Genomic DNA, 26,277 nt, shown 5'->3' with positions numbered 1-26,277 from the left:
ACCGAGACGGTGAAGTATCCCAGGTCGCTTGCAGATTTTTTTATGTGCAATTTACATCCATCTGTCATGTTCTTAACTGCCTGGCACTTCCTTTTTTGGGTTTTTTTTTTGGTCCTCGTGTTAAAATGCATTACATGTGCGTGCAAATCTCATGATCTGCGATCCGCTTTTTTTTACATTCCCATAGAAAATAATGGGTGATTCCTCACCAAGAATCACACAAAAATAGGACATCCAACTATTTTTTAAACTCGGACTATCAGTCCGATAAAACGATTCTGCAGGTTTTTTTCTTCAACCACCCCCACTCCAAAAAAAAAGTATAAAAATTTTAAATCACATTATACGTATCTCAAAATGGTGCGATTAAACAACCTGTTCCACAAAAAAAAGCCCTTGCACGACTATGGAAAAAAACTGGAAAAAAAAAATGTTCTGTCATTACGGCCATAAATAAGCTGGTCAGTAAGGAGTTAAATGCCAAAGGCAAATTACATTTATAAAATGTTTTAGACTTGAATTCCTTATGGCTAATTTACAATGTTTATTTCAAATAAAGTTGAGAGGCAAAAAAAAAAAGTGCCGTAAAAAAGTCGGAAAGACGTCAACTGTCGTTATCAGTGTTTTGTCCACAATGCCGTTTTGTTAATAAAGCTGTGGAGGGCGGGAAGAAAAAAAAAAACCCTAGCTGGGAAGGGGGCGGGGCTGCGTGTGACAGGTCGCTGCGTTACCTCCGGAAACAGAAAGTGAGGAAGTGAAGGAGAACGGAGGAGAGTGCGCAGCTCAGCGGTATGACCGAGCCCGGGGCCCCGACACCGGCCGCCTGAGACAGGGACCAGGGGGACAGCGGACACCAGGGGGCGCCCTCTCAGGTGAGCAGGGCAGTGTGATACTATGTTGTGTATGATATGGCAGGTGCCCAGTGCCACAGTAACCCTCCTCCTGCCCGGACGTGTAACAGCTCTGCTTCAGTGCCAGCCTGGGAGATGAGGTTGGCATGTGCCCGTTACCGTGGCAAGAACCTGGTAATGGGGGCAGTAGGGTGGGCGCCCCTGCGGAGGGCTTCTCTTGTTTAACCCTTTTGCATCCAATATATATATTTATAATTCTGATTATTGCATGCAGCGCTTTTTCTACCGCTCACATACCGGATGGAAAGCGAATACACCCCATTATCGCCAGCGGCGCCGTCCGCCAACGTTCGGCTCCGTTGAATTACAAATTGAAGATGGTGCAGAAACTGCGACTGTTCTCCTACGCTGCCCGTTCTCCATATAAAGAGCAGATCTGAGTGCCACCCGTCCTGCCCGGGTACCGTAAGAGGGCGCAGGCTGTGCCGCAAACAGTAGGGGAAAAAATGGGCATCCACTTAAAGAAATTAACCCTTTAGAATGTTTTGGAAATATTACATTTTGATGCGGACATTTTTGGCCTCAGCGGTCCTGGTGATGAAGGGGTTAATGATGGATCGGTGCCGGGTTACAGGAGGAGACTCACAAGACAAGGGGGGGTCATCTCTTCTAGCGAGCGCGGGCGCTTCACCTGTAGGCACGCTGATCCGTTCACATCTGTGAATATACATGGCGTATAATACTTGCGTGAAAAAACGCGCCATTTTTTTATTTTGCTGCGTATTACTGGCGTACCGCGCCATTGTCCTCTGTGGTAGCCTATTAAACACTGTGCGGCGTATAACATGCAGCGCCGCTATGAGACCGTGCGGGGAATTTAAAAAATAGTCATACTGTGCATGATGGCGAGCGTGAGATATGTGGTCATGTGCCGCGTCTGATCGCCGCAGTACGCGCCGATAGTCGTCTCACACAGCGGTAAAATGCTGCGTAGTACACGCGGTGTCTTACGTATACGGCCGCGGGAAGTAACAATGATAGACGCGTGTTCTGAGTGAACTACTAAGGGCTCGTTCACGCCAACATATGCGCAGCGCGGTTGTGTATGTATCGTCACGCAATATAATTCATCGCATGCTCTACCCATAGAGTGTCTAATTACAATTTCAAGGGGGTAACATCGCAGTGGCGTGCCCCTCCCACACCGTAGGACGCTGCGCCGGCCCCATTGATTCGAGGGAACGCCCAAAGGTAGGACATGGCGCAATTTTCTTTCTGCAATCGTGTTTGACCCCATTCGTAAGAGTAGGGTTCATAGTTGGGCGTCTCGCGACATGCAAATTTTGCACGGTTTTCTCGGCTGTGTGAAAGCGGCCTAATGTGCCGGGGGCTTATTGAGTAAACCCCCTCCGCACCCTTGGATGGAACGACCGCTACTTCCCCCTCCGTCTCCTCAAACTTTGTCTAGGTGCAGGTAAGTTCTGTAGAAGGTTGAGGAGGAGTCTGCAGAAATCCAGGGAACTGCAAAGGGTTCACTTACTTTTCCACGCACTTGTATGCATGAGAGGATGCGGCTGTGATGTCCCAGCTGGAGGAGGGGCCTGTCCCCGGCGTGTTGTATCTGATCGGCATTGGTGTGCCTGTAGATGTGCTCACGTGTCGGCAGCACCAGAATGATAGGTGGCGGCGCGAACGCCCCGACGCTGCGGATCTGGGTTATAAGAGTCAATGCTAATGGGATACTAATCTAGACGGGAGGGTTGGGTGGGGCCACTGCTGCCAATACTTGTAGATTAACCGGATTATGCAATATGGATAATAATCCCGCCCCGCTATATATAGATGTTAGCGCACATGTATGTAATGGGGCTGCAGGATGTGCTTAGCCCGTGTTCACATGTTGCCACTGCGAACTGCGCCGCCATGCTGTTTGTCAGGAAGGGTATCATCTCTCCTTAAAGGAGATGTCCCGAGGCAGCAAGTGGGTCTATACACTTCTGTATGGCCATATTAATGCACTTTGTAATGTACATTGTGCATTAATTATGAGCCATACAGAAGTTATAAAAAGTTTTATACTTACCTGCTCCGTTGCTGGCGTCCTCGTCTCCATGGTGCCGACTAATTTTCGCCCTCCGATGGCCAAATTAGCCGCGCTTGCGCAGTCCGGGTCTTCTCCTCTTCTCTATGGGGCTCCGTGTAGCTCCGTGTAGCTCCGCCCCGTCACGTGCCGATTCCAGCCAATCAGGAGGCTGGAATCGGCAATGGACCGCACAGAAGCCCTGCGGTCCATGAAGACAGAGGATCCCGGCGGCCATCTTCAGCAGGTGAGTATGAAGACGCCGGACCGCCGGGATTCAGGTAAGCGCTGTGCGGGTGGTTTTTTTAACCCCTGCATCAGGGTTGTCTCGCGCCGAACGGGGGGGGGGTTTAAAAAAAAAAAAAAACCGTTTCGGCGCGGGACATCTCCTTTAAGGAGATGCTTAGTAGGTGAACGAGGAGAATTACAAGGCCACCTATGCTCCTCTGGGAAATGTATGCAAATAAGGAAGATGGAACAAGACCTCTGCAGCGCCACCTATTGGATGGCAACATTCCTGTAAGTCAATGTTAGACTCTTTATACAAGCCTTGTAATAATGGCTGAGAATCTGAAAACTAAAGGCCCTTTTACACGCGGCGATTCGATCAGAGACTGAATGAATGCTTGCTTGCAGTGAACAGAGGCGGGCGGGAACGCTCCCCAGCCACCTTGCTGGCCACGCTGTCAGCGATACTTGCTCCTGTGTAATAGCGCAGGAGCGAGTATACATGGGGATGAGTGTTTGTCCAACAGCTTGTCACATGTAGATGGGCCTTAAGCCAGACTGCATACGCAGACAGCTGTTTCGGGGGTGCTGTGTGGCATGCTTTTAAGTTGATTGATAATGTACGGTCTTAACGCAGAATCCAACTCGTTCGGATTTTGACTTGTAATCCACGGCTTTTCTGCAACTGATTTCAGAAGACACGGCGCTGTCCTCGTCTGTCAGCGCTCCCCAGCAGCTTATAGTGAGCACAGCGCTGCTGCTCAGGTAGTGCTACTTCTGCATCACCTGACCGGCAGCACTACGTCTACTACATGCCATCGTGTGCCGCACAGCGCTGACAGTCACAGACTTTGGAGGTGAAGGAACCGCCGTATCTTCTGAGAACAGCTGCGGATATGATTTTGCGTCAACCTGCCCTGACGCTGCGGACTTTGAATCTACTTTGGATTTCCACAGCATTTCCGCTGCGTGTAAACATTCCCTAAAGCTGCACCGCCACCAGCAGCCGTCACTAGCATTCACGTAGTAGTCAGCGCTGCTCTACCAGCGTAACCTCGTGTAATAGCACTAAAGTGCAGGCGCAGCCCAGGACGAGTCAGGAAAATATGAGCACTAAAGAAAGCCGCCGGATCCAGAGGCTCGCCTTGTAGTTGTGGAGCCTAGATCCCGCGGACGGACGGTCCCTTACATTGTGATTGGCTGAGTGGCCACGTTCACAGGCTTCACCAACCATGGCAGGATCACTGCTGACCCTGCGACTGCCTCAGTGGGGAATTGTACAATGAGCATGCGCCCCCTGCAGCCAGTTACTGGTCGCAGTGTTGCTACAGCAGTAATGCGCTTCGGTGGCAGTGCCCGAAAGCTGCGGTGGGACGGGACAAGCGGTACAGACAGTGCAATTTTTTTTTTTTTTTTGTCAAGATCCTGTCCTCATGCTCTGAAAAACGGCGCCAAATCCGTGCGGAAATTGACCTGCGGTGTGGAATTCAGATTTTGAGTATGTCCAGCAATGGAATTAGGGCGGAAAACTTGCGGATTCCTGCATAGACTTCAATAGAGAGGCCAAAATCCACAGCAAATCAGCAAGAGCAGCTGTGGACTAGAGGGCAGATCTCCCTTGTGGAGGTTACTAGGCTGGCTGTAATGCTTAGTGGGGTAGCTGGCTGCCCTCCTCACCTGTGGACAGGTGTACTTCCTGCATTTGCTGTATTTTTCCAGCTCTTCTAGGTTTCTGGTGGCAGCGGAGGGCGGCACGTCCTCACATTACACTTAGATTTAATGACATGACCCAGAAATGAAGAGCCCCGGGCCGCTGGCTGTCTGCTGGTAGCCTGCTTGCACATAACTGATATCAGCCATGTCATTTCCTGGACAGTTGTATTTCACACAATACTCTGATGTCTGATGCTTCCTTCCTTCCTCTAATTCTTGATTTCTCACATTTCCAGATGAATGGCTCTTACTCAGTTTGTTTTTTTTCGATTATAGTACAATTTGGTGCAAGTGGTATTTAAATGACTCTGAAAGAAATCCGGGGAGGGATACGGGGCAGGTGCCACATGTTATCAGATGCAGATTACGGGGGTCTTGTTCTTATGGCATACACAGTACAGCAGAAGTATTCTGTGGGTCGGTCGGTACAATTGCCATCCTACCAAATTGATTCAGGGTTTTTTTTTGCGTTACTGCTTAAAAATAGATCTTAGAAAAAGTTATGGCGGTCAGAATATATTTTTTTTTTTGTCAGTGGGGTTTATGAGGGTTCTGTGGATTCTACTGGTACCATCTACTAGCATTTCTGCAAGTGACCTATTAAGATGTGCTGCAAGCATGTCTTAATAGGCAGAAAAACATGTCTGATCTTCAGAAAGCCCTTCAGCTGCCATGATACCTGGATGGCACCCTCGATTCCACGCACACACATATGTATTCTATGGTTGCCCTATTAGATCATGTGGGCTGCTCAACACCTTCTACATAGCTTGCAGAGACATTGTGTCTACTGCCGCTGCCGATCCCCGCATCCGTGTACTCAGTGGAGCACATGTGACAATGCATATAAACAATAAAAGGTGACTATTTAAACAACCTGATCTATTAATTCCTCCTGAGCTCTCGGTAACCAGACAGAAGACAGCTATGTAAACAGGTTGGCGCTGAGCAGCGACGCGCGGGCTGTAAGCGGCCGGCCTCTATACGGGAACATGAGATGGTATAGCGTTATCTGATCATCTTTATTGGAGGCCGACTGGCGCGTGGATCGTTGCTGGGCGCCCAGATAACACTACATGCAGTAATAATGTCTCTTCCGGTCTGGCCGGTGTCCGCTGCGTCTTCCGCCGCATGGAAGGGACATTTGTGTTTTATACACTCTTCATTCTGTGGATCTTGTGTTAAAACCATTACACAGAAAACCCCTTGGCAGGTTGTTTTAAAAATGACCCAATTGCCACATAGGAGCCCGCTGGCACACCCTGGTGCAGGACTAACCAGGCTGTTTCAACAGGTTTGTCACTATAACAATAGAGCAGATGAATAGAAGGAACCGCGGAACTTACCTTTGTTTGAAGAAGAAAGAGAAAAACTTTTTAGCCACTTATCGGCCATTTCTTCTCTTCTGTCTCACGGATTATTTACTCTGAAGTGCAGCAAAAATCCAAGAGGGATCCGTTTACTATGGAATTGGGTTTCATGCTGCCTATAGAAGTCTATGGAAAGTAGAGGAGGAAGCAGAGAGACAAACGAAATCTCCTGACCAGTGCTGGACCCAGTACTGCTGTGCAATGTCCTCCATGCTGCTGCTTCTCTGGATATGAGTGAGAGGGGAGCGGGATCTCTGTATGCAGTGTATGAGAGACATGATGGAGCAGTGATGCATGTTCTAACTTTGGCCGATTTTCAGCCCTGCATCGCCCATTGAATTAATAGGCATTCTGTATTTAATATCCCTTTGTAGATCGCGGTGAGTAAGGGGTTAACAGCTGGGGTCGCTGTCCTGATGCACCGCCGCTGTTGCAGCTGGAGGCCGGCTATCAGTAATAGCTGGATGCCGCGGGATCTCTTCAGATCTCACGAGATCAACATGACATAAGGTTACGTCATGTCGCTTTAAGGCCTCAATGTCCACGGGGAAAATCAGGCCCGCCGCAGATTCTTCATGTAGAATCCCGCAGCGGGTCCCTCCTTTCCCGCGGACATGAGGCGAAAAAGATTAAATTTACCTGTCCAGATGTTGCGAATCTTCCCTCCGTCGTGTCCGGATCTTCTTTCTTCGGCCCGGCGGATGTGCTTGGCACACCGGCAGCGTGACGGGCACTCCATTTTTTTTTTTTTTAACTCCTGCTCTTCTGCGCCGCACAGCACAAATTCAGCTGCGGGTGTGCCGCGGATCCGGACGGCTTCCATAGCCTTCAACAGAAGCCTGCGGGAGCCCTGCACTAAAATGGAGCATGCTGCGGGTGTTTTCCCGCAGATGCAATCCGCGCCTCAAGGGAAAATGACATGCGCAGGTATTTAATTACCTGCGGGTGTCCAATGCATCCCTAATGGGGTGCGGATCACGCGTGCGGGAAAAACGCTGCAGATTTTTTATTTCATTTTAGCAGTGGACATGAGGCCTAAGTACCAGCCTGCCATGATGTAACCTTATGTCCTGTGGTGGGAAGGGGTTAAAGATTCCTTTCTATGGGTGTGGTGACACAGTATAGAAAATATATGGGTGGAATCCAGCGGCGTCCCCGTGTACCTCGTCACTTTCGTTTTCATCTGTACTGCGGATGGTCGGCATCGCGAGCCGTCGGACGTGCGCAGTACAGATTTTTGAAAATTCTTTTTAAAACAACTGCTTTTCTCGCGTCGTCATAGGGGATGAAGCAGAATGTGCGACCTTCCCGCAATGTCGCTGCAGAAGGTCCACGGATCGGACGTCTTCCATCGACTTCAAGGGAAGCGATCTGCGCAGAAACAATGGTAAAAAGGGAAGCTGCTGCGATTTTCTGGTCCGCAGCGGGCGGCTCACGTGTTGGCCAGATCTGGGGGGACACTCTTGGCTGAACAAGGAGTCCTGTAGCTCAAGGCGGTCATCAACCAAGTACCGCCACACCGCCAGAGAGTAAGGATGACTGTGGGACGTGTGACCGGCTCGGCTGTAGTATTACCTTCTGGACCCTGAAAATCCCAGATACTTAAAGGGGTTGTCCCGCGCCGAAACGGGTTTTTTTTTTTTTTTTTAAACCCCCCCCCCCCCCCCCGTTCGGCGCGAGACAACCCCGATGCAGGGGTTAAAAAAACCACCCGCACAGCGCTTACCTGAATCCCGGCGGTCCGGCGTCTTCATACTCACCTGCTGAAGATGGCCGCCGGGATCCTCTGCCTTCATGGACCGCAGGGCTTCTGTGCGGTCCATTGCCGATTCCAGCCTCCTGATTGGCTGGAATCGGCACGTGACGGGGCGGAGCTACACGGAGCCGGCATCCTGCACGAGCGATCCCATTCATAAAAGAAGAAGACCCGGACTGCGCAAGCGCGGCTAATTTGGCCATCGGAGGGCGAAAATTAGTCGGCACCATGGAGACGAGGACGCTAGCAACGGAGCAGGTAAGTATAAAACTTTTTATAACTTCTGTATGGCTCATAATTAATGCACAATGTACATTACAAAGTGCATTAATATGGCCATACAGAAGTGTATAGACCCACTTGCTGCCGCGGGACAACCCCTTTAAATGTCTTTAGAGAGTGCGAATATTTAGTTACACGGAATCTCCATCGAAGGACTTTTTTTAAATTTTTTTTTATTTTTTATCCTTTCTTTTATGGTAGTATGTGTTTTAAAAAAAAAAGCGTATTCACTATGTTTCTAACTGTATTTCCTGCGTCTTTATGGGAGTGATAGACCAAAATGGCATACGCAATTTGTTTGTTTTTTTGCGCAAAAGATGCCTTTTCGTAAATACACCAATACAATTGAATAGTGTTGTATGCTGTCCATATTTTTTACGCACATTACACGGACAGCATACAACACCATTGATTTCCATCGCTGTATTCAGATATGCATTTTTTTGCATGGATTAATTTTTATTTACTTTTTAAATGGCCACATGCCCCGCTCGGGTCCGTATCGCGGGCTAAAATCACTCCTTAAAGCTTTTAAAGAATCAGTTAAAAATTCAGCAAATGTGCGTACATATTCGCTGTGTTTTGGGTATTTTTTACACTTGTGAGGTGACAATGTGGGAAAAAAAAATTAAACCTTGTATGTTTTTTTTTTTTTTTTGCGCAAATGTATAAAATGCAGTGAACATGGATGTAATACCGTCATAAGAAATGCACATACACCTGTAGGGGATATTGGTGCGTTTTTTCACATACCAGAAATGAAGTCTGTTGGTTCCGCTACAGAGTTGAGCGGGTGGAGGGACCACAGTGCCTATCTTCAGCCATTGATGAAGATGAGTTGTTGGCATCTCAAGATGTTCTGTCCTGCAGGATGTTTTCAGTAAGCCCCTCCATCCCGCTTGGTTCCCTTTCATTGTTCTTCTGCCTGTGAGGTTCGCATGGAGTTGACTGTGCCGTCCTTATCTCTTGTAGCTCTCCATGGTATGAATAGTACCGTGTTTCCCTAAAATAAGACACTGTCTTTAGATAAAAAAACAACTTTGCCCCCCAAAAAAGTGTCTTATTTTCGGAGGTTGTCGTAATACTTCCTAGCGGGCGGCGTTCAGGTCCCTCTCGCTGGTCTCTATCGCTCCAACAGTCTTCCATGTAGTCCTCAGCGCTGAGAGAGGATTGTGCTCCTGGTAACGGCGCTTAAATACCCCGCCTCCAGCAAGAGATTGCTGTGATTGGCTGAGCCACGGCGCTCAATAAAGCAATCGCAGCCATTCAATGTTGTAATTCACTAGGACTATACGGAAGACTGCTGGAGTGCCGAAGGCTAGCGAGAGGGACCCGAATGCCGCCTACTAGATCAGTGTTTATTTTCTGGGGAGGGCTTCTATTTCAATCCTCCCTGAAAATCAGGGTAGGTCCTATTTTTGGGGAAACTCGGTAGGTGCGTCCAGCTTGTAACGCTCCATATTTTACCATTGGAAAGCTTACCATGTTCCCAGCTCCGGTTAGCGGTGGTGTGTCTACAATCCATATTGTTACTGATGAGAACATCTACTAGCAATTATGTCATTTAGTCCTGCATATTGTGAACCTCAATATAAGCCCGGGCTCACACAAGCAGGTCGGATTCCCAGTGTGGATATCCACAGCGGAAGACCTGCGAATGATCGCGAAAACTAATTGCGAATGGCCGCGTATGCAAGCAGATGGACAGTGTATCGTTCACGTGGAAGAAAGCTCACGAGCAGGGACTGACATCAGAAAAGTAACCCAACACGCTTCTATCGCTCAGGCGACAATCTCTTGTGGTGAGAGCGGTTCTGAGAGCCTTCAGAACGGGATACTGCTCTCTAGGCACAGCTGGTTTATACTACTGTTTTGAAATGTAGTATAAACCACTTTAAAGGAAAAAAAAAAACCCTTAGGCCCGTGTGCATGGGGGGGTGTTGGGGAATACTAGGTGTCAATTGGGGCATCAGTGTGAGGTGTATGACCACCATAAGGCTTCATACACACAGAAGGGTCATGTGCATGGAGCTGGTACAGCAACACATGGTAATACAATGCCGTAAGGAGGCACCAAGATATTCCTCACAGATACCATGTTACTAGAGGTGAGTACCTCCAAAATATGTCATCTGATGGACCACCAAATGATTGCACGCTCGAATTCACTATGATGCCGATGGTCTCCATTAAGAACATAGGTATGCAGAGATCTAGTATGATTGGGATGTAAGAAGTCCTTAATGTTTGACTTGCAAACTTTGGGTTAAATTAAGCAAACAGGCGAAGCCCTGCAATAATATCTGGTTACCTGTGGTGTGCCAGTGCCGAAAGCGTGATCCAGCCTGTCTAGCCTTGCCGTTCCTGGTTCACATCTGTGTTCCCTTATACCTGTTCTACACATGTAAAAGTTTATACTGGCGTGACTCCATTATTCTGTAGGGTAAATGTACATGAAGGCTGAAAAAGCTTCATACGTGGTATACTGTATAATTATATACTCATGTAGGAGAAGGATGATTGATCTGCTCTAAGCACGAGGTATATGCGTCCCAGTGATAGACTTCTATGTCCTTTCCCAGGGCTTCTACATCATAATGTTGCTGAATCTGCATCCCCTGGAGAACCTGAAGTTGTGCATCAGTAGTCGGCCCCCTCTGGTGGTCTTTATGGTCAGTGTCAGTGGTATGGCCATAGCTTTCCTCACACTTGGCTACTTCTTCAAGATGAAGGAAATTAAGTCACCGGAGATGACTGAGGTACAGTGTTTTTTACTGGGAACTATACTCTTTCAATACATTGAGATATAAGAAGTCTGTGTAGACCCTTTGGAAACATTTACATGGCCGATTTTGAAGCAACAGCTGTATGTGTTGGATTTCATCCTTTTAAGACCAAATAAGATGCAAAAAAAATGGCGTAAGAGGGGACTGGGCTACAAGTAGGCCTTAAAAGGGGAAAAAAAAAACCATTTGATATTCTACCAAATTTATAGGCTATACTTTTAAAGGGGTTGTCCATTACCAACAAGTTTTCTGCCATAGCTCCCAAGTGTCTTTAAAATAACAAAAAGGACGGTTCATGCTTGTCCTCTGCCGCAGGGATCCAGCACCATTGTCACAGCATCTTCCCAATGATTGCTGTGGAGATGACATCACAGAAAGTCACCTGACTGCTGCAGCCAATCGGAGGCTGCTGGGTCACCATTCTGAAGTCCTGGCGTCATGGCTCCCAGGATGTGAGAGCTGATGCCAGGAGTACTAGTGGTGATATGCTCCAGCTTCTGATTGGCTGCAGCAGTCGGTTCACTTCCTGTGATGTCATTTCCACAATCGGCACTAGGCAATAGCGGCGCTTGATTCCCGTGGTAGAGGATGGGTAAGTACTGTTCTTTTTATTTTAACACCCTTGTATCTATAGTAGAAAAATCGTCAGTAACCGGACAACCCCTTAAAATAAGAAGTGAATGATTGGATGCAATGAGATTATTTCATAAGATTGCCTTCTCAATTGATTTGACACTTAGATTTTTCAAATTTTTTTTTTTTTTTTTTTGCACTTTAACTTCAGAAAATCTGAAATGATGGAAATAGATTTAGGAATTTCAGTAGTTAAGGTGATAATTCCAGCTAGACTGAGCAGAGTTTTGAAAATGTTCCCCTTTCTGATCTAGAGAATGGGAACAAAGGAAGAGTACCGTGGCCATAATGGCTAGCAGTACAAAGGCCTCACTTGCTATCTGTATTTTCTACCCCTTTACCTATTGGATTACAGGGTTTTTCCCACTAAAAAAATGTATCCCCTATCCACAGGAGAAGGACGAATGTTTGATTGCTCCAGATCTGACAGCTGGGACCACAGCAATCCTAAGATCGGCACACACTGAATGCCCCTTGTGAATGACATGGTGGTGCGTACGCACATTGGCCACTCCATTAACCCTTTCCAATCCAATTTGTATTGTGGTTTTCCTAGGGGGCTTACTCTTTTTCTGCCATTATACAACGGTGCTATCTGCTGGCTAAAGCCAGTACTGCATGAGGTGACATGTTGGAAAGGCTCCGACAGCAGAGAGGCTGGCAATATACAGTAAGAGAACCCCGACGGACGTCTTCCAACATCGGCGCTGTATAGCATTAAATCATAATGTCTTCAGACGTCAGACAGTGGATTGGAAAGGGTTAACGTCTGCGGTATGAAAGAGGATTGATGCACTTGACTATCTCTCTCTGACACATAGCAGTGAATAAATATTTAAAAGCAAGCCAGGGCTCAGGAAATATAAGATAGCAGGAACAGACTAGCCTGATGCTGGTGGCCCCACCTCCTGGTGGGCCGCTACACCCGTGGTCTGTGGAGGCTTGTAGATAAATAACACATTGTCACCCGGACATCCACGTAGAAGAGAACATGGAAGGAATCCAAGTCTTGGTTATAAAACATAAAACCATTAAAAAAAGACCAATAAAATACTGTGCTTAAAGTGTTTAAAATAAAATACTAAAAACCTGAATGGCAAATATCAAGGCCCTCACTCTGTTGGGAAGGGGGTGGGGGGGGGGTGGATTCCAGTGATCCCTTCCCATTGGTATCCTGGAATGCCAAAATTACAATGGCGTTCTCCATCAACACGAGGATTCAGCTTTGTGTTGACTGAGAATATGCCTTTAATTCTGGCATTCCTGAATACCAATGTGGAATCTCTGGAAATAGCCCCTCCCCCCCCCCCCCCCCCCCCCTACACACACCTTTTGATATTTGCTATTTAGGTTTTTAGTATTTTCTGTAAAACACTGAGCGTGGGATTTTATTGGTTTCTTATTTTATACATAGAAGTGAATGGAGCGGCCGTCGAGCTCGTGCACCACCATGACACTTATATTGGGGCATTTGGGGTATTTTGATCTCTGCATCTCCACCCGGTGGTCGGATCATCGGTTATCAGACATCTATTCCCTGTTTTGTCGATAGGAGATAAATATGTATATGTTTCTGTCCTGTGCAAGGAAAGCGAAAACTGATGTGCCGAACAATCCCATAGAAACTGGAGTTCGTTTCCTCTGGTGTTTCACGCCAAAGGGGGAGGGGGGGAGTCGGATGGCCGAATATATGGGAGCTTGACCTAAGGAAGTTATGTGTTTCCATGCTGTATACTCATTCATGTATGAAGTGCATGCCTTACTGTCCACAGGACTGGAATACGTTCCTTCTGAGGTTTAACAACCTGGACTTTTGTATATCTGAGAATGAAACTTTGAAGCACCTCTTGAATGATACCACCCCGCCGGAGAGTACGGTGACCACTGGCCAGGCCCGCTCCTCCACACAGACGCCACAAGCTCTAGAGGACACCGGACCCATAAATATCTCTGTCACTGTTACCCTAACATTGGATCCACTGAAGCCTTTTGGGGGATACTCTCGAAACATCACCCACCTCAGCTCCACAGTTTTTGGTCATCAGATTGGTCTTTCAGGTATCCGTAAGATCTTGTGTGTTGAAGGTCATTTTTTAACTTTTTTTTTTTTTGTCTACTACTATTCATCACGAAAGCCAAAATTTGGTTTGTTAGGCCATGTATACTGAGAAATGTAACTACCGAGTGATGATGAAGGCTCTGTTCTCAAAAAAGAACCAATTTTACTTTGTACAGTGTACATTTTAGTTGTATAAAACGAGGCACGTGGCGTTCTTGTTGGTGGCGTCCGGACTCTGGGACTCACTGATTGGTGGATTAAAGGGCCTTTAGAACATACCAGTCTCAATGGAGAGACCCACAGACCCTGCTATATGCCGTAATGCTTTCCTCTGACAGTCGCTTATAATTTGCTTTCTCTTCTGTATTGTACCTTTTTTGCCTTTTATTTAACTCTCCATGTAAAACTTGTATCCCCGATTCCGGATTGCTACTGATCTGCGTGACCTTTTTGTTTTTATGACTGTTTGAGCACCATTTTTCTTTTCCCCTTCTCAGGCAGAGAGTCCCACGAGGAGATGAATATAACGTTTACTCTGCCGGCTGCCTGGAACTCCGATGACTGTATTCTCCACGGACATTGTGAGCAGGTGGTATTTACCACATGTATGACCGTAACGGCCATGAGCAACGTGTTTCCCGTCACCGTGTAAGTACCTCAGGACCCGATGCATATGGAGTTCTTTTCATATAAAGGAACTTTTATGCCCTAAAGGTCACAAATCTTAGTTCTGCAGCCTCTCGACTCTTCTGCGCTTCACTAAGCTCCTAGTCTGCACTTAAGCCCTCCTCTTCGAATTACAGATTGTTTTATTCACATACAGTTCATTCATTACAGACGGCTTAATCACCTTTCCAGTATACTTTGTTCTCCTGTGACACATTTAATGCTTTTGGCTCTATTTTGGATAAAAGGTTGTGCTTTACAGAAGACACAATGATGGCCGCTTTATTGAAAGTTAAATTTTTTTTTTTTTTTTTTAGACAACCCCCTCATTGCATTCCTGAAACCTACAGCAATGCCACCGCGTGGTACAAAATCTTCACCACTGCCCGAGACTCCGGGACAAAGTATGCGCAGGACTATAACCCTTTCTGGTGTTATAAGGGAGCTATTGGAAAGGTCTACCATGCTTTAAACCCCAAGCTCACAGTTATTATTCCAGAGGTGGGTATATCTTTTAGGAAGTTTCTTAAAGGAGCTTTCTGTTTTTAATTGGTGGGATGTATTATATATTTTTAAAAAAGCCAATGTTCCTCACCACTTTGGCTGCAGTGATGACATTGTTTACGCATGTGACCACTGCAGCCAATAGGAGACCTTGACATGTCATCCTGTGACTTCCCATAAACAGGGCGGCGCTTCACGTGGGCTTCTAAAGCCCCATTTACACAGGACGAATGTCAGGCAAACGATTCCCGGCAGTCATCCTCGTGTTTCCTTGCTCCCGTATTCCTGCATGGGAGCTAGCAGAGCTGGCTGGGTCACAGAGCGGCCAGCAGGGGGGCAGTGCAGGAGATTTCTCTCCTCTCGCCCCCCTCCCCATTCACATAACAGGGTGCCCATTCACTACTGAACGACAGCTGTTTAAACTGCACGATGAGCTATGAGCTCATCGTCCATCATTTATGCAGCATAAAAGATCAGCGATGAAGCTCATCGTGCAGTTTAAACAGCCTCCGTTCAGTAGTGAACGGCCGCTGTGTTATGTGAATGGAGGGGGGCGGGGGAGCGAGAAATCTCCTGCATTGCTGGGCGCTTCGTGAACCAGCCTGCTTCACTAGCACAGGAGCAAGGAAACACAGGGACGAGTGTCGAGAATCGTTTGCCCGACATTCGTCCTGTGTAAATGGGGCTTGATGTAGAAGCCCATGTGATCTGTTTACAGGGCGTCAGCAAGCCAGAAGACCTAGTGACAATCACGGTAAGTACACAGTCGAGTCATTTTATGACCACCTCCTACTTTCAACATTGGCAGTGCATAGCCCATAAAGGAAGAGCCGTGACGTGGTTGGCTTGGTGGGTACATAAGGTGTACAATAGTCTGTCTGCTCATATATCACTCGTTATCAGGGGTAAAAGGGGCCCATTTATCAGCAGTGTAAAAAGGGATGATTATTGGCTTATTGGGCCGAGGGTATCAAACGGCGCAGTTTGTAAAGTGGGAATAGGAAACTGCCAGCAGTACCAATCTGGGAGCTAAATAGTGTGTGGCGCGGTCTGCTTCCTGCAGAAGTGGGACAACCGCTTTAACTTGCTCTTCATACCAATACAAGAACTGGTAAGACTGTTCGGCTCTTCTCTTGGGGTTTTCCTTGCCTAGGAAGCTACAGTAACTAATATATTGAGAAATGTTTGAGTTTATAGTTGGCTGGTGATTGATGCCTGGACCGTTTACTGTGACCACTGATTAGTATAGAACGTTTTTTTTGTTTTTTTTTTCCAGTTTCATGTGGTTTTCTGTATGGGATCTAATTTTTGTCCTGATTTTGTAAAGTTGTGTGATTTATTCATTTTTTTACTCCCAGTCCGCTGTAATCAACATCTTAAAATGTGGTTATGTCACCTAGAATTTTTTCCCCCCAAAACTAGCACCACCCCTGATCTAGCACTGTCCAGACTGTAGTATAGCACTATTAAAAAGTCAAAAGGCTGCAATGCAATTACTAGCATAACACGAAGTTGGGAGTAGAGAAAGTTTAGAAACAAGCAACTGAAAATGTTATTCCCCCCCCCCCCCTCCTTTCTTTTAGGTGACGACATGGAGGGTCCCAGTAGTTGGACCAACAACTATCAGATATTGGTGTCAAATCTAATCGAAATCCCATCCTTAAGCTCTTCTAAATGTGAAGAACAGAAGGATGCGATGCTGCACTGACCAATTAGTATTTTGCCATGGTTTCTAGTCCTCTGACTCCTGTTGCACGCTCTCCCGGGAGGCTTACTGTTTGTGAGCAGACTGCCTGTTTTAGTGCCGTATAATTATAATGGCTTTGTTTTATTCTGTAATATTTTTTGGGTTGCAGTTCCAGTACGGTTGAAAAATGACACATGACCACCACATTCAGCCTAGAGGTTGGCAAAGGATGTGGACAGAGTGAAGTGATTCGGGCAAACATTAGAACCCTGTCTTATTCCCATAAACCGGGGGTATCAATCATTTTCACGCCCGGCCGATATACGCCGTCCCTCTCTGCAAGGGTAGGAGGCGGCCTGGCTGGGAGCTAGTGCACTGAGCTCCTGGCCCGCCTCCTACCCTTGCAGAGAGGGACAGCATATATCGGCCGGGCGTGAAAACCCGACTGTCAGACACCTGTCTGAATAAGCCCTTATGGTTACTTTCAAAGGGCCATTTGTAATTGTAAGACTGTATAAATATTACTACTACTTAACAGAATAACTGGAATAACAGAATAATGTTCTGAAGATAACAGCAAACGCATAACAAAATGCAAGAACAACCATTGAAATGGTTAAAATGTAATTCAACCAGTGATTTGGGTTCAGGTTAGATAATAGCCACCCCTTCCCACTTCTTTAGCACTAAGCTTCCTACATTGGAGGGGCGGCTACAGTTCCTGGCTAGGGCTGTCAGAGCTGAGCCACCACCAGTGAGTTGTTGAACAGGACGGTGTGGAGGTGTGCCGGAGCTCAGAATCCAAGATGCACCCCTCCCTGTGCTGGCACCGGTGCCTCTGCCAAATGTTGGCTGCATCCTCCGAGTAAAGTTAAGAGCCAGGCTTTCAGCGCTTGTACCTCACCGGTCACATAAAATGACGTGACGGACCACAAGTGGCCTGCAGGCTCAGAAAACAGGAGCCATTCTGGGTTCAAGGGGAAGTAAAGGGGATAAAGTTACAAAGTTGTAGTGCAAGAAACTTAAAGGAGTCATCCTGGACTGCAAACACTGCTAACCTATCCTGAGAATGGTCATCACCAGTAAATCTATTGCAGCACCCCGGGTTGGTACTACAGGCACAGCCCCACTGAAATCAATGGCAGTTGTGCCTGCAATACCAACCTGGGCCACTGCAATATGGACAGCGCTATCAGCTCCCAGCACTGCTCACACTGAAAGCAACCAGGCGAACAGCTGATCGGCTGGGATCCCAAGTGGCAAACCCCACTGGTCGATTATTGATGGCCTATTCCAAGAATCAATCATCGATGGTAAGAGTCCCAGGCAATCCCTTTAAGTTTATCTGCTTCATTGTAAGGTCTATTTTCTGAGAACACGGTGCACTATTAATTTTGGGGAACGCTGCTTTAATTCTAAGCTTTGAAGAAGAAAAGTTACTTGATAATTTACATTGGATTGAAGAGATTGCTGATCTCTCGTACGCTCATTAAACACATGTCCTGCATCCGGTCACAAAGTCCTTGAGTACCAGACTGTGACTAAAGACTGAAGTGGGACACTAGATTGGGTCTGGCTCTGGTGTCACAACTCAGGATTTGATAAAAAGCCAAAGTCTCGTCTGGATGGCCAAGTTCAGCAACATAGATTTAAGGAGAGCTCTTTGTCCAACATTTTTTTTTTTCTTCTTAATTACATTTTCTCAAGTTCAAACTTGTATCTTGTTAAAGGATTCTTCCCCCTCGCCCAAGATTAGGTTTGTATGATTGACAGACATCCATGAATGTTATATGATCTTCCACATCTGTATCCAGTTGTCAACCATTCTTGGTGTGGGTGGCCGCTACAGGAGAGCGAGACACTAGTACATATTGGCCATCAAAATGAATGGTCTAGGGTGTAATACATAGACTTCTATTTATAATGTGCTAATAGACCCTTTACACCTACCCTGTATCCATGAAAATAAGCCCTACCTTGATTTTTAGGTGAGGCTTGAAATATAAGCCCTACCCCAAAAATAAGCCCTAGCTGCATTACATAAAAAAGTATCCTAGCAGGCTTGGTCCAGGTCCCTCCCGCTGCTCTCCGAAGCTTCGGCAGGCTTCCTGCAGTCCTCAGCCGCCCACAGAAGATCAGTTCCTGGTTGCAGGATTTATAAATCCCGCCTCCAGGAAGCAATGGCTGTGATTTGGTTCTCGAGCTGTCTATGAACTAATGCAATGGCTGTGATTGGTTCTTGAGTGCTGCTTAGCCAAACCATGCAGCGTTTGATAAAGCAATCGCATTGGTTCATCCAGCGCTGCATTGATTGGCTGATAAGCACGAACTAATCAGAGCCATCACTTCTGGGAAGTGGGATTTATGAATCCCGTAGCCAGGAAATGATCTGTAGGCGGACGGAGGGCTGCAGGAAACCTGCGGAGCTCTAAAGAGCAGCTGGAGGGAAGTGGACCAAGCCCGCTAGGTAAGCATAATAAGACCTGGCGCCTCTTTTGGGGCAAAAATTAATGTAAGACAGGGTTTTATCTTCTGGAAACATGGTAGTTGTGCAGTATATGGTAATTTTGTCATATTTAGGCCTCATGCTCTCTGCCATACTCGTTAAATTCCCTGCTCTATTCAGAGCGGGTATGTGTATGAAACCGCTGCCCATATGCAATGTATTGCGTATGAACAGCGTATCATAGACAGCCCATACAAGTGATTTGGGCTCGGGCTGCATATGAACACAGAGAAACGGACACGCTGCGATTATTTCTTACGTATTGATACGCAGGGTTTATACGTCGGTATGCATGGATCAGTGAAGGTCCATTGACTCCATTCACTTTGTAGCACGTGTCCAGGCAACGCACGCGTGATAATGCGGTACAAACATTGTCGTGGGCACGAGCCCTTAGCTAAATGTAAACCACATGGTTATTAGGGGTCGGCCTAATATATTTATCTTTTGGACATGTAGCCGGATTCACAGTCAGATTGCAAACGACAGCTCGTTACAGTAGATGTGAGCACACTACTGCTAGAAGATATGTAGGCCTTCGTTGGGCTGAACCAGCACTCCTTATCACTCGATCATGCAATAAGTCAGTTTTTTTTTTTTCTGTTTTTTTTCTATTTGACGTGTTCCAAAATCCTCTGAATGCTGCCGTTTGTTCTCAAAGGTTACTGCTAACCACAGGTTCTCTTTTTCACAACAGGATGACCGTTCTCTAATTAATCTGCATCTGATGGACACCAGTTACTTTCTGTTTGTGATGGTTATCACCATGTTTTGCTATGCAGTCATCAGGGGTCGCCCAAGCAAGTTGAGGCAAAACAACCCAGACTTCTGCCCTGAAAAGGTAATTTTCTGTGTGTTCTCAGGTGTTGCCAAGCTTTCAATTTATTAATATGTAGAAGTGAAATGTTTCACTTGCAAAAGACTACATGAATGGCAAACGGTCCATATAGGTGCAATCGGGAATGGATGGGAGATCGGAGGGGACGCCGGTGAGGGATACAAATCTTGAATGGAGCTCATCATATGTGACAAGCAGGGAAAGTGTTCAGGGCAAGTGGTGAAGACCATCATGTGCTCCTCTGTATAAATCACGCATGGAAGAATTGGGGTGCCAATACATGCTCTGGTTGGTCCAGGGTGCACAAGCGCTAATTGCTGGGTTATCTCGGCAGTTGGCAAAATTACAAGCGCTAGTGCTCATGTTATAGCACCCACAGGACAGGGGATTACTTGCTGATCAGTTGGGGTCTGATTGCCAATACCCTCCACAGATCCCAAGAACAGGGCTCTGGAGCATCCTGCAAGGAAGGTGAAGGCAGTACCCCATTTCACGGAAACCATTGGAGATGGCTGAATTCAAGTGTTCGCCTATCTCCGGCAGTCCCATTGAAGTGAATGGAGGTGTGCACGCGCTTCCTCTGCTGCCCCACACTTTGGGACATGCCACGACTGCATTATAGATAAAGGCTTTGTTGAGACGGCCTCTTTAAAAGGAGACAGAAAACCCAGAAACTACAACACATCTGCTATAGTTTAATCAAAAATAGTTGTAAGAGGTAAATACTAGAGATGAGCGAGCATACTCGGTAAGGACAGATACTCGAGCGAGTATCGTCCTTACCGAGCATCTGCCTGCTCGCCCGCAAAGATTTGGGTGTCAGCGGGGGGCAGATCTCTCTCTCTATTTCAGTGGTTTTGTTTCTGCCAGATGACCCTAAAGAGATGTTTTCTTGTATTTTGCAGGTTGCCCTCTCTGAAGCATAACATCCCCTTGTACCATCCGTAGATACAACCGGAGTCATTGCCTGTTGACCCCACCAGGAGAATGTGTCCTTCTAGAGGTGGAAGGAGGAACACAATATTTGCAATGTTGGTTTCTTCCAACCAAAGACATTTCAAGTGCCTGTAATTGATTTGTACATATTTATATAAATAGGTACATTTGAAGAAGCTTGGTGCAAATGTTCTGCATTGCAGGGACTTGCCTTTTTGCCCCCCTTACCCCCCCATCCCCCTGTGTACCTGTGGACTAGCTCTCGTTTCCTCGTGTAGATATGTTTAGTGGATGTTTCTAGTCAGCAGTGCGAGTTGCCTGATTGGTGGGTATGTCTAATGAATGAGATCCTGATCTCAAGCAAAACTGCACTTTGTTTTCAAAAATCTGGGGAAAAAAATCATTTGTTTTGAAAGGAAGAAATCTGGCTGCTGCATGGAGAAGGCCTGTATTCTGGTAGCTCTATATTAAAAGCATCCGTTCTTCATGACGCGTCTGTTTTTTGGATTCTGTATATCTTTTAAGTACCTTTTTGTCTGTTCTCCGTGTGAATTCAATACATAGCGCAGCTGATTTTCACGGGCAGCATCTATGTTTAAGTGTCGTCATGCTAATTATTCCGAAACGTCAAGACCTCAAGATGTCGTCTTCAAGTAGGGGGATAAGCAAGATGCATTGAGAATCGTTCTAAATGACTAGACCTTGTTACGTGAAAATAAAGCTAATCGGCTCTGACAGCGCTGTCGGGACTCTTATTGTCACTACTTCTTGTAAGACTAAGTAGCTAAGGTCTAAATGCTATTGTTAGCATCCCAACGGAATGTATCGCATAGCCCATTGGGGACCCCGAAACACATTGTGGGATGCAGTTTCTGATGTAGAATGTAGTAAAATGAATATTTCTCTTTAATTGGGTTTACCATCATACAAGTACTGTTCTGCGGGCTTTCGTAGAATGGTAGAGTTGGAAGGGTCCAGGGTCATCGGGTCCAACTTCCTGCTCAGTGCAGGATGATGGAGGGTCTCCTGGTTCTCCGCCACTCCACAACTATGCTGTCTTATTATAGCTTGGTAGGTGATGTGCTTATTTGATGATTTTTCACTACGCATCTCATGCAGCTTTATGGGTCTTATTGGGAGCATGTATGACATTGTAGACCTGCCACCGTCGACCCATCGCCAGCTATCTTCCATATTTACTTTTTTTTTTCTATTAGGTTACTTTCCGTGAATCATTCTCATGACCAATCACATCTGCTTCTGTTTGTTTAGTTTTTTATATTTTTGTCACTGTTATTTTGTCTGGACGTGGATTGCTGGGAACCATGTGTCCTCACGATTCATGAGGAATGCTCTTTTTTTTTTGGTTTTCTGAATAAAACTATTCCTGGTACTGTGACTGCTGCATTTCAATTCATATACTGTATATCTGCTAATAAAGACGATCGGTCACAAGACATTAAAACACTTACGTAAAAATATTTTCTTGGAGAATATTTTTCTTTCGTGATTCATGCCAACTTTAACCGTTGACTAAAATCTCCCTTAAAGGGAACTTATGGCCTTTTTATGCTGCTCTTATTGAAGGCAGCATATAGAAGTGATGGACATGCTGATTTCAACGATCTGTCACTTATGGGATAATGGGAAGTGTTTTTTTAAGAACTTACCGCTTGTTCCTGCAGCAGTCCGCAAGAGGAGATAAGTCCAGTATATTCATGAGGCACTGTTGGTAATAGCCACCTGCAGTGATTAACAGTCTTCTATTGCACTGCATACTAAGAAAAACCTGCAATCAGAGGGGAGTGGGCAGAAGCTAGCGACATCTCATGAACACATTGGACTTCCCTTGCTAGGAGCTGCAGGAACAATCTGTAAGTTCTTTAAAACCATTGCACATTACTCCATAAGTGACAGAGAACTGAAATCAGCATGTTTGTCACTACTTTATGCTGACCGCAGTGAAAGCAGCATAAAGTACATGAGAAGTTCCCTTTAAGAGCGTTAGCAGTAACCTCTTGATGTATCGGTATGCCTTCTAAGCCTGGTTTCACATATTAGGAGGAATTTATCATCAGGGGACTTTGATGCCACTTTTCTGGCAGTTCACCCCCCCCCCCCCCCCCCCCCTCCACCTTTCCCCTCTCCAATTTACTGTACATAGTATTCAAGGCTGAAAAAGGGCATATGTCCATCCAGTTCAGCCTATTATCCCACAATGTTGATCCAGAGGAAGGCAAAAAATAAAAATAGAACAATGAGATAGAAACCAATTTTCCCTATTTAAGGAAAAAAAATTCCTTCATGACTCCAAACTGGCAATCGGAATAATCCCCGGATCACCGACCCTTCTGAAGTAATCTGTGATATAACATTGTTACACTCAAGAAAGGCGTCCAGGCCCCTCTTAAACTCTTATCGAATTTACCATGACCAGGTACTCGGGCAGAGAGTTCCATAGTATCACTGCTCTTACAGTAAAGAACCCCCATCTATGTTGGTGTAGAAACCTTGTTTCCGCTAGATGTAGAGGACGCCCCCTTGTTACGGTCACAGTACTGGGTATAGGTACAGTAGATGATGGGAGAGATCTCTGTATTGTCCCAGATATATTTATACATAGATATTGGGTCGCCCCTCAGATGTTTTTTTTTTTTTTTTCCTTCTCCTCTAAACTAGGTAACCTTAATTTTGATAACCTCTCTGGGTATTGTAGTCCACCCATTTATTACTTTAGTTTCCATCTTTGAACCTGCTTAAGCTCTAATATGTCTTCCCTGACTACAGGTGCCTCCTTAAGTATGTCTAGAGATGTGCAGTCACCTTGTCTGGCACCCAGCTGCTGGAGTGAGAATGTGACCAATTTTGCAACTGTTTAAAAAGTTGCATGTCATAAATGTCTATAAATTCTGACAAAACAGCGAGCCACAACCACTTTTCTCGAGAATCAATTTATTGTGGCAATTGAGATTATTCCGTTTGCCAGATTGGAGTTGGGAAAGAATTCTTTTTTTCAATTAAATGGAGAAAATTGGCTTCTACATTGTTTTTTATTTTTATTTTTTTGGCCTTCCTCTGGCTCAACATTGGGGGATAATTGGCTGAACTGGATATGGCTTTTTCTTTCAGCCTCACACATGATGTTAGACACTTGACAGATGTAACTTTTTTTTTTGCAAGAATCCATAGTAAATTTGTCTGAATTGATGTGTGCCAAAAAAAGTGCATTTCCGCCAAAATTCTGGCACAACTCCCATTGTCTCGTTTGCAAAAAGCCATTTTTTTTTTGTTTGCTGAAAGTTAGCAGTAAAATATGAAAAGCCTTACAAATAGAGATGAGCGAGCATACTCGTCCAAGCTTGATGCTCGTTCGAGTTTTGTGGTGCTCGAGATGCTCGTTACTCGAGACGAGCACCACGCGGTGCTCGTCTCGATTAAACGAGCACTGACCATTGAATTCAATGGAGCCGGCAATACAGCCGGCTCCATTGAAAGCAATGGGCTGCCGGCTAGCGCGGGATGAATTTTCGGGAAGGGCTTAAAAATATAAGCCCTTACCTGAAAATCATCCTAAAATGTGTAAAAAAGTTAAAAAAAAATATACTCACCTTGTCCCGGCAGAACGATGTTAGCCCATTGAATTCAATGGAGCCGGCAATATAGCCGGCTCCATTGAAAGCAATGGGCTGCTGGCGATCGCACAATGAATTTTCGGGAAGGGCTTAAATATATAAGCCCTTCCCTGCAATTCATCCAGAAATGTGTAAAAATAAAAAGTATATACTCACCTAGTCCCGGCAGACGGAGTTCTGCTGCGGCCAGCTGGCAGTTCTCCTGAACTGCTCTCTGTAGTATTCAGCAGCCGGGGAATTAAAATCCCCGCCTGCTGAATCAGCTGCCTCTGATTGGTCACAGCCTGACCAATCAGAGGCAGATCTCACTCACACCCATTCATGAATTCATGAATGGGTGAATGAGTGTTGCCCCTGATTGGCTCAGCGCAGCTCTCAGCTGAATGACAGCAGTTCAGCACCACAGTGCAGGGGACAGCAGGAGAAGATGCTGCTGTGCCCTGGCAGCTGAAAGGAGGTGAGTATCTATTTTTTTTGTTTTTTAAATCCCTTTAAATTCATTTCCAGGGAATGGCTTATATGTAAAGCCCTTCCCTGAAAAAGAATTCAGGTGTGCCAGCAGACCATTGTCTTCAATGGAGTCACAGGCAGCAGCGGCTCTATTGAAGAGAATGCCTGCATTTTTATTCTTTTTTACACTAAAATCTTTCTTTTTCAGGTAAGGGCTTATATTTTTAAGCCCTTCCCGAAAATTCATCCCGCGCTCGCTGGCAGCCTATTGCTTTCAATGGAGCCGGCTGTATTGCCGGCTCCATTGAATTCAATGGGCTAACATCGTTCTTCTCTGCCACAGCTGTTACAGCTGTGGCAGAGGAGAACGATTGTTATGCTGACAGTGGGGGGGGGGGGGGGGGGGTCTCACTCTTGCCACTATTGTGGCTTAATTGTGAGACCTCGGAGCTCGAAATGCAGCCCTGCATGTTGCTCCTCGCCTGCCCTATCCATTTCTGTGTTTTTTACATGACTTTGGTGATTTGCTAAGCTTTTCACAAATGAAAACCTTAGCGGAGCACCAGTCATATACAAAAATGCTCGGGTCGCCCATTGACTTCAATGGGGTTCGTTACTCGAAACGAACTCTCGAGCATCACTGAAAGTTCGACTCGAGTAACGAGCACTCGAGCATTTTGGTGCTCGCTCATCTCTACTTACAAACCTTATAGTTTTTGTAGTACTCCTTTTTTTTCCCACCTTTTTGAGGGCTTATTCACACAAATGCATTTGCACTACGTATGACGTGTGCAAAATTTTGTGCACGCAATACACCGCGAACAGAATATTGATTTTGGTGGGTTCGGTCACGTGCGTTTTATTGCGTGTGTATTTTGGTCACAAAAATAAATCACTGTCCTATTATCGTTCGTATTTTGCACAAATGGCCCATATTAAACTTAATTGCACAGTGAAGTCAAGGAGAGCATGCTTGTGCGTTCCGTTTTTTTTTGTGTGTGTGTGCATAAATATTCAAGGTATGCATATGCAAAAAAATACAGTAAAAATGCAACGGCCAGCACGCAAATGTGCACGTAAATACTGTTCTACTTGTGTGTAGCCAGCCTTGTTGTTTTTCTTTTCTTTTTCCTCCTTTGCTCCATTGCATTTTCTTGTGAATCACGGTATCCTCTAGATATACGTTCGTGTGAATGCACCCTAAAAGATTGCCTTAAATTGGCCTTAAAAAAAGCTTTTCTTACAAAATATTCTATTCAGCAGCTCTGAGCCCTGTTCTCTAGCGCAGCCTTAGACGGGT

The 26,277-nt window shown here is 45.9% G+C and overlaps 1 protein-coding gene across 1 annotated transcript; it reads left to right on the top strand.

The window, feature by feature from the left end:
* Positions 1-714: 714 nt before the first annotated feature.
* TMEM248 (transmembrane protein 248) lies at positions 715-22,366 on the top strand. The gene is made up of 7 exons (XM_066599607.1): positions 715-872; positions 10,863-11,039; positions 13,472-13,757; positions 14,256-14,406; positions 14,742-14,925; positions 19,819-19,962; positions 20,865-22,366. Exons 2-7 carry the CDS (start codon positions 10,878-10,880, stop codon positions 20,883-20,885), a joined length of 948 nt encoding a protein of 315 aa, XP_066455704.1. The 5' UTR covers positions 715-872; positions 10,863-10,877; the 3' UTR covers positions 20,886-22,366.
* The last annotated feature ends 3,911 nt before the right edge of the window (positions 22,367-26,277 follow it).

Source organism: Eleutherodactylus coqui, chromosome 4 (assembly GCF_035609145.1).
Source record: "Eleutherodactylus coqui strain aEleCoq1 chromosome 4, aEleCoq1.hap1, whole genome shotgun sequence".
NCBI lineage: Eukaryota > Metazoa > Chordata > Amphibia > Anura > Eleutherodactylidae > Eleutherodactylus > Eleutherodactylus coqui.
This window is presented reverse-complemented; position numbering and strand designations above follow the sequence as displayed.

Coding starts and splice junctions, on each gene's coding strand:
- TMEM248 (XM_066599607.1), top strand. CDS start 10,878: ATGTTGCTGAATCTGCATCCCCTGGAGAACCTGAAGTTGTGCATCAGT. Junction 11,040..13,471: donor AGTCACCGGAGATGACTGAG/GTACAGTGTTTT, acceptor TACTGTCCACAG/GACTGGAATACGTTCCTTCT. Junction 13,758..14,255: donor TCATCAGATTGGTCTTTCAG/GTATCCGTAAGA, acceptor TCCCCTTCTCAG/GCAGAGAGTCCCACGAGGAG.